Here is a 12133-nt window from a genome sequence, read left to right as displayed (position 1 = left end):
ATATGTCAGTGCTACTCTCTCACTTTGTCCCAGCTTACCCTTCCCCCTCCCCGTATTCTTAAGTCCATTCTCTACATCTGCAGCTTTATTCCTGTCCTGCGGCCAGGTTCATCAAACCTTTTTCTTTTTTTTGGATTCCATATATATGTGTTAGCATATTGTATTTTTTTTCTCTTTCTGACTTACTTCACTCTGTGTGACAGACTCTGGGTCCATCCACCTCACTACAGATAACTCAATTTCGGGTTTTTTTAATGACTGAGTAATATTCCATTGTATATATGTGCCACATCTTCTTTATCCATTCATCTCTCAATGTACACTTAGGTTGCTTCCATGTCCTGGCTATTGTAAATAGAGCTGCAGTGAACACTGTGGTACATGACTCTTTTTGAATTATGGTTTTCTCAAGGTATATGCCCAGTAGTGGGATTGCTGGGTCATATGGTAGTTCTATTTTTAGTTTTTTAAGGAACCTCCATAACTGTTCTCCATAGTGGCTGTATCAGTTTACATTCCCACCAACAGTGCAAGAGGGTTCCCTTTTCTCCACACCCTCTCCAGCATTTATTGTTTGTAGATTTTTTGATGATGGCCATTCTGACTGGTATGAGGTCATACCTCTTTGTAGTTTTGATTTGCATTTCTCTAATGATTAGTGATGTTGAGCATTCTTTCATGTGTTTGCTAGCAACCTGTATCTCTTCTTTGGAGAAATGTCTATTTAGGTCTTCTGCCCATTTTTGGTTTGGGTTGTTTGGTTTTTTGACATTGAGATGCATGAGTTGCTTGTAAATTTTGGAGATTAATCCTTTGTCAGCTGCTTCATTTGCATGTATTTTCTCCCATTCTGAGGGTTGTCTTTTTGTCTTGTTTATGGTTTCTTTTGCTGTGCAAAAGCTTTTAGGTTTCAATAGGTTCCATTTGTTTATTTTTATTTTTATTTCCATTTCTCTAGGAGGTGCATCAGTCAACAAGGATTCTGCTGTGATTTATGTCATAGAGTGTTCTGCCTATGTTTTCCTCTAAGAGTTTTATAGTGTCTGGCTTTACATTTAGGTCTTTAATCCATTTTGAGTTTATTTTTGTGTATGGTGTTAGGGAGTGTTCTAATTTAATTCTTTTACATGTAGCTGTCCAGTTTTCCCAGCACCACTTATTGAAGAGGCTGTCTTTTCTCCGTTGTATATTCTTGCCTCCTTTATCAAAAATAAGGTGACCATGTGTGTGGGGGTTTATCTCTGGGCTTTCTATCCTGTTCCATTGATCTATATTTCTGTTTTTGTGCCACTAACCATACTGTCTTGATTACTGTAACTTAGAGGTATAGTCAGAAGTCAGGGAGCCTGATTCCTCTAGCTCCGTTTTTCTTTCTCAAGATTACTTTGGCTATTCGAAGTCTTTTGTGTTTCCGTAGAAATTGTGAACTTTTTTGCTCTGGTTCTGTGAAAAATGCCATTGGTAGTTTGATAGGGATTGCATTGAATCTGTATATTGCTTTGGGTAGCAGAGTCATTTTCACAGTGTTGATTCTTCCAATCCAGGAACATGGTATATCTCTCCATCTGTTTGTATCATCTTTAATTTCTTTCATCAGTGTCTTATAGTTTTCTGCATACAGGTCTTTTGTCTCCTTAGGTAGGTTTATTTCTACGTATTTTATTCTTTGTGTAGCAGTGGTAAATGGGAGTGTTTCCTTAATTTCTCTTTCAGATTTTTCATCATTAGTGTATAGGAATGCAAGAGATTTCTGTGCATTAATTTTGTATCCTGCTACTTTTCCAAATTCATTGATTAACTCTAGTAGTTTTCTGGTAGCGTCTTTAGGGCTCTCTATGCATAGTTTCATTTCATCTGCAAACAGTGACAGCTTTACTTCTTTTCCAATTCAGATTCCTTTTATTTCTTTTTCTTCTCTGATTGCTGTGGCTAAAACTTCCAAAACTATGTTGAATAATAGTGGTGAGAGTGGGCAACCTTTTCTTCTTCCTGATCTTAGAGGAAATGGTTTCAGTTTTTCACCATTGAGAATGATGTTGGCTGTGGGTTTGTCATATATGGACTTTATTATGTTGCGGTAAGTTCCTTCTATGCCTACTTTCTGGAGGATTTTTATTATAAACGGGTGTTGAATTTTTTCAAAAGCTTTTTCTGCATCTATTGAGATGATCATATGTTTTTTATCCTTCAATTTGCTAATATGGTGTGTCACATTGATTGATTTGCGTATATTGAAGAATCCTTGCATTCCTGGGGTAAACCACACTTGATCATGGTGTATGATGCTTTTAATGTGCTGTTGGATTCTGTTTGTTAGTATTTTGCTGAGGATTTTTGCATCCAGGTTCATCAGTGATATTGGGCTGTAGTTTTCTTTCTTTGTGACATCTTTGGTTTTGGTATCAGGGTGATGGTGGCCTCGTAGAATGAGTTTGGGAGTGTTCCTCCCTCTGCTATATTTTGGAAGAGTTTGAGAAGGATAGGTGTTACCTCTTCCCTAAATGTTTGATATAATTCGTCTGTGAAGCCATCTGGTCCTGGACTTTTGTTTGTTGGAAGATTTTTAATCAGAGTCTCAATTTCAGTGCTTGTGATTGGTCTGTTTCTGTTTTCTCTTTCTTCCTGCTTCAGTCTCAGGAGATTGTGCTTTTCTAAGATTTTGTCCGTTTCTTCCAGGTTGTCCATTTTATTGGCATATAGGTGCTTGTAGTAATCTCTCATGATCCTTCGTATTTCTGCAGTGTCAGTTGTTACTTCTCCTTTTTCATTTCTGATTCTATTGATTTGAGTCTTCTCCCTGTTTTTCTTGATGAATCTGGCTAATGGTTTATCCATTTTGTTTATCTTCTCAAAGAACCACCTTTTAGTTTTATTGATCTTTGCTATTATTACCTTCATTTCCTTTTTGTTTATTTTTGATCTGATCTTTAAGATTTCTTTCCTTCCGCTAACTTTGGGGTTTTTTTGTTCTTCTTTCTCTAATTGCTTAGGTGTAAGGTTAGGTTGTTTATTTGGGATGTTTCTTGTTTCTTGAGGTAGGATTGTATTGCTATAAGCTTCCCTTTTAGAACTGCTTTTGCTGCATCCCATAGGTATTGGGCCATTGTGTTTTCATTGTCATTTGTTTCTAGGTATTTTTTGATTTCCTCTTTGATTTCTTCAGTAATCTCTTGGTTATTAAGTAGTGTATTGTTTAACCTCCATGGGTTTGTATTTTTTCAGGATTTTTCCCTGTGATTGATATCTTGTCTCATAGCTTTGTGTTCAGAAAAGGTAGTTGATATGATTTCAGTTTTCTTAAATTTACCAAGGCTTGGTTTGTGACCCAAGCTATGATCTGTCCTGGAGAATGTTCCATGAGCACTTGAAAAGAAAGTGTATTCTGTTGTTTTTGGATGCAGTGTCCTATAAATATCTATTAAGTCCATCTTTTTTAATGTATCATTTAAAGGTTGTGTTTCCTTATTTATTTTTATTTTGGATGATCTGTCCATTGGTGAAAGGGGGGTGTTAAAGCCCCCTACTATGGTTGTATTACTGTCGATTTCCCCTTTTATGGCTGTTAGCATTAGCCTTATATATTGAGGTGCTCCTATGTTGGGTGCATAAATATTTACTATTGATTCCTTGATCATTATGTAGTGTCCTTCTTTCTCTCTTGTAGTAGTCTTTATTTTAAAGTCTATCTGTCTGATATGAGAAGTGGTACTCCAGCTTTCTTTTGATTTCCATTTTCATGGAATATCTTTTTCCATCTCCTCACTTTCAGTCTGTATGTGTCCCTAGGTCTGAAGTTGGTCTCTCGTAGACAGCATATATATGGGTCTTGTTTTTGTATCCATTCATCCAGTCTGTGTCTTTTGGTTGCAGCATTTAATCCATTTACATTTAAGGTTATTATCGATATGTATGTTCCTATTACCATTTTCTTAATTGTTTTGGGTTTGTTATTGTAGGTCTTTTCCTTCTCTTGTGTTTCCTTCCTAGAGAAGTTTGTTTAGCATTTGTTGTAAAGCTGGTTTGTTGGTGCTGAATTCTGTCAGCTTTTTCTTGTCTGTAAAGGTGTTAATTTCCCTGTTGAATCTGAATGAGATCCTAGCTGAGAAGAGTAATCTTGGTTGTAGCTTTTTCCCTTTCTTCACTTTAAATATGTCCTGGTCCTTCCACTCCCTTCTGGCTTGCACAGTTTTCTGCTGAAAGATCAGATGTTAACCTTATGGGGATTCCCTTGTTTTTCCCTTGCTGCTTTTTTTTTTTTGCTGTACGCGGGCCTCTCACTGTTGTGGCCTCTTCCATTGCGGAGCACAGGCTGCGGACGTGCAGGCTCAGCAGCCATGGCTCATGGGCCCAGCTGCTCCATGGCATGTGGGATCTTCCCAGACTGGGGCATGAACCCGTGTCCCCTGCATCAGCAGGCAGACTCTCTACTACTGTGCCACCAGGGAAGCCCTTCCCTTGCTGCTTTTAATACTTTTTCTTTGTATTTACTTTTTGATAGTTTGATTAATTTGTGTCTTGCTGTGTTTCTCCCTGGATTTATCCTGTATGGGACTCTCTGTGCTTCCTGGACTTGAGTAACTTATTTCCTTTTCCATATTAGGGAAGTTTTCAACTATAATCTCTTCAAATATTTTCTCAGTCCCTGTCTTTTTCTCTTCTTATTCTGAGACCCCCATAATTCAAATGTTGGTGCATGTAATGTTGTCCCAGAGGTCTCTAAGACTGTCCTCAATTCTGTTCAATGTTTTTTCTTTATTCTGCTCTGCAGTAGTTATTTCCACTACTTTATCTTCCAGGTCACTTATCCATTCTTGTGCCTCAGTTATTCTGCTATTGATTCCTTCTAGAGAATTTTTAGTTTCATTTATTGTGTTACTCATCATTGTTTGTTTGCTCTTTAGTTCTTCTAGGTCCTTGTTAAACGTTTCTTCTGTTTTTCCATTCTATTTCCAAGATTTTGGATCATCTTTACTATCATTACTCTGAGTTCTTTTTCAGGAAGACTGCCTATTTCCTCTTCATTTGTTAGGTCAGGTGGGTTTTTACCTTGTTTCTTCATCTGCTTTGTGTTTCTCTGTCTTCTCATTTTGCTTAAATTACTGTGTTTAGGGTCTCCTTTTCTCAGGCTGCAAGTTCGTAATTCCACTTTGTTTTTGGTGTCTGCCCCCGGTGGCTAAGGTTGGTTCAGTGGGTTTTGTAGGCTTCCCTGTGGAAGAGACTAGTGCCTGTGTTCTGGTCAGTGAGGCTGGATCTTGTCATTGTGGTGGGCAGGGCCATGTCTGGTCATGTGTTTTGGGATGTCTGTGACCTTATTATTATGATTTTAGGCAGCCTCTGTAGTAATGGGTGGGTTTGTGTTCCAGTCTTGTTAGTTGTTTGGCATAGGATGTCCAGCACTGTAGCTTGCTGGTCGTTGAGTGGAACTGGATTCAGTATTGAGATGGAGATCTCTGGGAGAGCTTTGGCCGAATGATATTATGTGGAGACGGGCCGTCTCTGGTGGACCAGTGTCCTGAACTTGGCTCTCCCACCTGAGATGCACAGGCCTAACACACGGGCAGAGCACCAAGGCCCTGTTAGCCATATGGCTCAGAAGGAAAGGGAGAAAAAAATGAAAGAAAGAATAATAATAATAAAATAAAATAAAGTTGTTAAAATAAAAATAATTATTAAAAATAAAAAAATTAAAAAGAAAGAATGAAGAGAGCAGCCAAACCAAAAAACAAATCCACCAATGATAACAAGTGCTGAAAATTATACTAGAAACAAAAATAAACAAAAAAAAAAGGTCAGACAGAACCCTAGGACAAATGGTAAAAGCAAAGCTATATAGACAAAGTCACACAAAGAAGCATAAGGATACACACTCACAAAAAGAGAAAAAGGAAAATATATATATGTATGTATCGTTTCTGCCAAAGTCCACTGCCTCAGTTTTGGGATGATTTGTTGTCTGTTCAGGTATTCCACAGATGCAGGGTATGTCAATTTGATTGTGGAGATTTCATCCCCTGCTCCTGAGGCTGCTGGGAGAGATTTCCCTTTCTCTTCCTTGTTCCCACAGCTCCTGGGGTTCAGCTTTGGATTTGACCCCGCCTCTGTGGGTAGGTCGCCTGAGGGCCTCTGTTCTTTGCTCAGACCAGGACAGTGTTAAAGGAGCAGTTGATTCAGGGGCTCTGGCTCACTCAGGCCAGGGGGAGGGAGGGTTACGGAGTGCCAGGGGAGCCTGCAGTGGCAGAGGCCGGCGTGACGTTGCACCAGCCTGAGGCGTGCCGTGTGTTCTCCCAGGGAAAGTTGTCCCTGGATCACGGGACCCTGGCAGTGGCGGGCTGCATGGGCTCCCAGGAGGGGAGGTGTGGAGAGTGACCTGTGCTTGCACACAGGTTTCTTGGTGGCTGCAGCAGCAGCCTTAGCGTTTTATGCCCATTTCTGGTGCCCGCGCTGATAGCCGCGGCTCGTGCCCGTCTCTGGAGCTTGTTTAGGCGGTGCTTTGAATCCCCTCTCCTTGCGCACCAGGAAACAAAGAGGCAAGAAAAAGTCTCTTGCCTCTTCGGCAGGTCCAGACCTTTTCCCGGACTCCCTGCCGACTAGCCATGGTGCACTAGCCCCCTTCAGGCTGTGTTCACGCCACCAACCCCAGTCATCTCCCTGGGATCTGACCTCCGAAGCCCGAGCCTCAGCTCCCAGTCCCCGCCCGCCCCAGCGGGTGAGCAGACAAGCCTCTCTGGCTGGTGAGTGCTGGTCGGCACCGATCCTCTGTGTGGGAATCTCTCCGCTTTGCGCTCCGCACCCCTGTTGCTGTGCTCTCCTCCGCGGCTCCGAAGCTTCCCCCACTCCGCCACCGGCAGTCTCCGCCCGCTAAGGGGCTTCTAGTGTGTGGAAATCTTTCCTCCTTCACGGCTCCCTCCCACTGGTACAGATCCCGTCCCCATTCTTTTGTCCCTGTTTATTCTTTTTTCTTTTGCCCTACTCAGGTTCGTGCGGGAGTTTCTTGTCTTTTGGGAGGTCTGAGGTCTTCTGCCAGTGTTCAGTAGGTGTTCTGTAGGAGTTGTTCCACATGTAGATATATTTCTGAATTTTTTGTGGGGAGGAAGGTGATCTCCACGTTTTACTCCTCTGCAATCTTGAAAGTCTCTTTTATTTTATTTCTTTTCCTCAAGTTCCTCAGTTTATTTTATTACTTAAATTTTTATTTCACAAAAAAATGTACAGGTACATATATTGTGTTTTTATGTATTGGTGAATCTATTTCTATGGAGTGTATTTCCAAGACGGTTACTACTTGTTTAAAAAGTATTGGTTTTTGTTTATTTGTTTTGTTTATGGTGGTTAATTTTTTTTTAAAATGAAAGGTTTCTGTTTTCACTAACAGCAGAAAAAGGCAGTTTCTTTTGAAATACTGCCAGTAGCAGATAATATAATTCTTTAATTTCTGTCAACTCAGTGAACGTGAAGTGGTGTCTCATCATTATTTTCATATATATTTCCATGACTCACATTTTTCCTGGATATTTAAATATACTCTTCTGTGAGTTATCTCTTAAAAACCTTTGCCTGTATTGTTTTTATCCTTAAAAATTGAAAGATGTTCTCTGAATATTCTTCATATTAACTGTTCTCTGTCTTCTCTACAAATAGTGTTTCCCAATTTACTTATGATCATATAACTAAATTAGGTTATATTCTGTTACACAAAAGCACTTAACATTTTTTATAAGCAAATATGTATTTCTTTGAAATTTTTGAATTTTCTGTCTAGACTAAAGAGGTCTCTCAGTTTCTAGCTGATTATATGATATCTTAAATATTCTTCAGAAAGCCTGTGTTATTTCTTTTTACATTAATAAATTTTAAAGCCAATGGATGATTATTGTTCTGATGTGGGGTAGACATCTAACTTTATTTTCTTACAGATGTGTAGCCAGTTGTACAGTCATTACGTGTGAAATGGCTACCAGATTTATCATTTATTATATTCCCTTATATATCAGAATCTATTTTCTGGGCCTTCCATCATTTTCCTGACTTATGGATCTAGTCTTATGCTAATATTATGTATATGGTTTATGTTTTGTATGGTATTTTAACATTTAGTAAGTTTAGCTACTCTCAGTGTCTGTCTTTTTTAATCATTTGGGGGACTATTCTTAGTATTTAATTAAAATAAAATATAATTTTAATTGAAATTGCATTTAACTTATCTGTTAGTTTTAGAAGAATTGATTTTTATGGTATTAAATATTCCCACTCAGTAACAGGATGTGTCTTTTCATTTATTCAGAGTCTATTTTCATTTTGAATTTTATTGGGATATAGTTGATTTACAATATGGTGTTAGTTTCAGGTGTACAGCACAGTGATTCAGTTATACATACACATATATCCACTCTTTTTTAGATTCTTTTCCCATATAGGCCATTACAGAGTATTGAGTAGAGTTCCCTGTGCTATACAGTAGGTCCTTATTAGTTATGTTTTATAGACAGTGGTGTGTGTGTGTCGATCCCAGTCTTCCAATTTATCCCTCCTCCCCTTGTTACCCCCCGGTAACCATAAGTTTATTTTCTACATCTTAAGTCTATTTCTATTGATATTTTGTAGATAAGTTCATTGGTAGCCTTTTTGTAGATGCTACATATAAGCGATATATGATATTTGTCTTTCTCTGTCTGACTTAAGCCATTATTTTAAAACAGGTCATACACTTCCTTAATGCTTGGGTCTGTGCCTTCATTTGTAGTCTTTTCGTAAGACTGCTTTAATGCCAAAGATCTATTCATTTGTGTTGAACATGAATTTTTTCGGTATGGAATTATGAAAATCATATAGAATATCAATTAGGGATATATAACTTTCTTTTAAATTGATAAATTATTTGCAATTTTAGGAGTTCGAGGAGCTGTCACTTCTAAAGTTGCATTATTCCTGTTATAATTATCCTTTTCATTGTTGTTGGACTACTTTCTTTCCCCTATGGTTCTGTGTTATTATCACTTTAAAGTTAATATGTGAGTTTGGCAGAATCAGAATGCAGGTTTTCCCCTAGAATCTTGGAGAGAATTTCAAGTCCTATTTTTGTGTTGCTGTTTATAGCTAATATAATATAATGGGGTATCCTTTGGGAGATCAAATTAATTATTATCATACATCTTTGTATTATGATAGATCTGATCTTTGTAAGATCATATTATTTATGATAATTAGCCAACTTTGGGAAGTAGGGGGAATATTGTGGGAAAAAAACCCTGAGTGAGAACAGCTACCTCCTCATCTCTGGCTTCCTTGTTTGACACCTCGTTAGTATTCAGGTGCTTCTTCCCAAATAATGTCTGGATTTTCTATGAGTATATTTCTGGGCTTATACTTGGCCTAACATAGTTAAATAGATCATATATAATAGGCCTTTTCTTTTAGGCTGTTGGAATATTATGATTTTTTAACAATAAATTTTCTTTGCATTTTTAGCCTGTTAAAAAATATTTTGGCTCTCTTTATCAAAGGAGAGTATTTCTTCCAGAAAGCTATATATTTGGCTCTGTTTGATGTATTTAAGCCCCTAACTTGTTTATTTTAAAGTTTAATTTGGATTAAAGAAAGATTCTGTGATTTTTAAAAAAAAAAAAAAAAAAAACAACAACATTGGAGTTGAAATTTATCTTTTTGGATCTCTCCCAAGCTATTTCCATTTAAAATTAAGTGTTCCCAATCTCTGAACTTAAGCCATTGATAAATGTCATAAGTGAATTTCTAAAGTCTTTGGTCCTTTCTGAAGTTAATTCTTCTTATTTTTTTCCCCAGAGATACACTATCAGTTTCCAATAATTATTTACAGATTTAAATGGATAGTATCTAACCAAGTACAGTAATTTCTTTATTAGTGAAGCAGAAATAAACACACGAATAAAGTCAACTTAGGAATAAATATGGAGGACACTAAGCACTATTACAGATGACTTAAATATTATAAAATTATGACTACATATCTTAGGATAAATTTAGAATTAAACATTATTTTTAAAATAGTGCCCATGGCCAATTCAGTAGGGCATATTATGTTATCAGTTTGTTACTGTTGTAGTAAGTGATCTTCCAAATTGTCACTAATACTTGCTTTTGAAAGCCAGGAGTTTCACAGGGCACCTAGCTATGTGTTTCAAAACTGTTGCCAGGTAGATCCTTTGTCTTGTGTCTCCACAAATCTGGATAACCAGGGAGATGCTCAGTGAGTCTGCCACAAGTTTTTCAGGACTGATCCAACCAAATAACTTTAAAGCTGGGACTTCTGCAGGATATGTGACTAAGAAATTAGTGTTCACCGACCCTTTAGCCATCTCCTGGGATTGTTCTTATTTTCTTTTATGTTATAATCAAAGGCCATATGCTTAGTTCACAAATGATAGGAAAAGGACAAAGAAGAGGAAAAATAACAGGTAATTGGATGCAGTGAAAGAGAATGGGAGATGATGGCGTGTAGAGGAGAGGGAGGGGTAAGGAGACAGAATTCATGAAGCTGGCAAGCTGGGCTCACTCATTGAAGGCTGCCCACATCTCCCTTATCTGGGAGATAGCCATGTTGTTTGTTTGCTAACCTTTTTTTTTTTTTTTTTTTTGCGTTACGTGGGCCTCTCACTGTTGTGGCCTCTCCTGTTGCGGAGCACCGGCTCTGGACACGCAGGCTCAGTGGCCATGGCTCACGGGCCCAGCCGCTCCGCGGCATGTGGGATCCTCCCGGACTGGGGCACGAACCTGTGTCCCCTGCATCGGCAGGCGGACTCTCAACCACTGTGCCACCAGGGAAGCCCTGTTTGCTAACCTTTTAATACTAAAGCTGCTGGTGCCTCGCTAATTGTGAAACCTTTTTAAAGACGTTATTAATAATGGCTTTGAAGATAGCAGAATCCACTTGTATTTTCTTTAGAAATATACCAATTATGCCTATTAGGAGTGTGTAATATCTATTCATACCTTTTAATTATTCATCTCTTCATACCTTTTCTTTAAAATTGACAAATCCTGATCTGAAGGGGTGATTTCATTGCTGATTCATTTAAGTTAATCTTAAAAGTGCAGAAAAGATGTTATGGAGTTTTAAGGAAAGAGAAGGATTTCAGTTAATAATTTATTTGTTTATTTTTAGGATCTGTGGTTGTGGTTCTGGAGAATCTGGCTGTGCTGTATGTGGATGTTGCAAGGCTTGTGCAAGAGAATTGGATGGTCAAGAGGCAAGACAAAGAGGGATTCTTGATGCAGTGAAGGAGATGATACCTTTAGACCTTCTGTTAGGTAGTATTTCTGATAGTCTAAATAATTCCTTTTAGATATGTGTTAAAAAATTAAGATAATAGTTGATTGTGCAGTACTCCATGTTTGGTAACTGACAGTGTGTCATTGATTAAGGGATGAGATTCTTTTTCTCTTTTTTGCTAAGATCCTTGCGGTAAAAATCATTTGTGTTTTAGACAGTGTTTTTGCTAGCTTTTACTTTCTTAAATTTCATATAGTTCTGTCATATCTATTATAAAACTAATTGACTGACTGACTGTCAATCATCTAGCTGTCCCAGTACCCGGGGTTAACATTGAAGAACACCTTCAGTTACGACAAGAAGAAAAACGGCAGCGTGTAATCAGGAGACACAGATTAGATGAAGGAAGAGGTAAGATGTAGCTGCAGAGAAAATGTATATGAAAATACATTTTCTTACCCTATACTGAGACCAGTTAAAAGTTTACAGAATAGGCTGATTTGGTAAGAAATTAAAATTAGTAACATTCTGGTAACTCATGCAAGTATTATGAAAATATGCAGGTATTACAATTGTGCTAATAATAACATACATTTAATTTGGTATTGTGTTTATGGCATAAGTCATCTATATTAAAAATTGTGCCATATGACCAGCATCAAAAACTATTAGCAATGGCAATCTTTAAAAAAAATACAAATTCGAAGAACTGTCCTTCACCCATATTTTGACTCATCTACTTAACTATGAACACCAAATTAGTTTAGTATTTTAAGTTCTGATTTCTTACTCATTTACAATTATTATCATTTGGGCATAGTCTCACCGCTCTTCCTTCCAATTTAGTGCATAATTATGCTTTTATGTATCTTTCTGGAAAGAGCTTAT

At 37.7% G+C, this 12133-nt stretch overlaps 1 protein-coding gene across 15 annotated transcripts in view; it reads left to right on the top strand.

Annotated features, from left to right (window-relative positions):
- MYCBP2 (MYC binding protein 2) overlaps positions 1-12133 on the top strand; it is a 266407-nt gene that overhangs the window by 67155 nt on the left and 187119 nt on the right. For all 15 annotated transcript variants that reach the window (XM_067016840.1, XM_067016846.1, XM_067016845.1 and 12 more), the window contains exons 16-17: positions 11138-11283; positions 11555-11656. In XM_067016840.1, coding sequence (XP_066872941.1) covers positions 11138-11283; positions 11555-11656 — 248 coding nt within the window. The remainder of the gene's footprint in view (positions 1-11137; positions 11284-11554; positions 11657-12133) is intronic.

Source organism: Kogia breviceps, chromosome 16 (genome assembly GCF_026419965.1).
Source record: "Kogia breviceps isolate mKogBre1 chromosome 16, mKogBre1 haplotype 1, whole genome shotgun sequence".
NCBI lineage: Eukaryota > Metazoa > Chordata > Mammalia > Artiodactyla > Physeteridae > Kogia > Kogia breviceps.
This window is presented reverse-complemented; position numbering and strand designations above follow the sequence as displayed.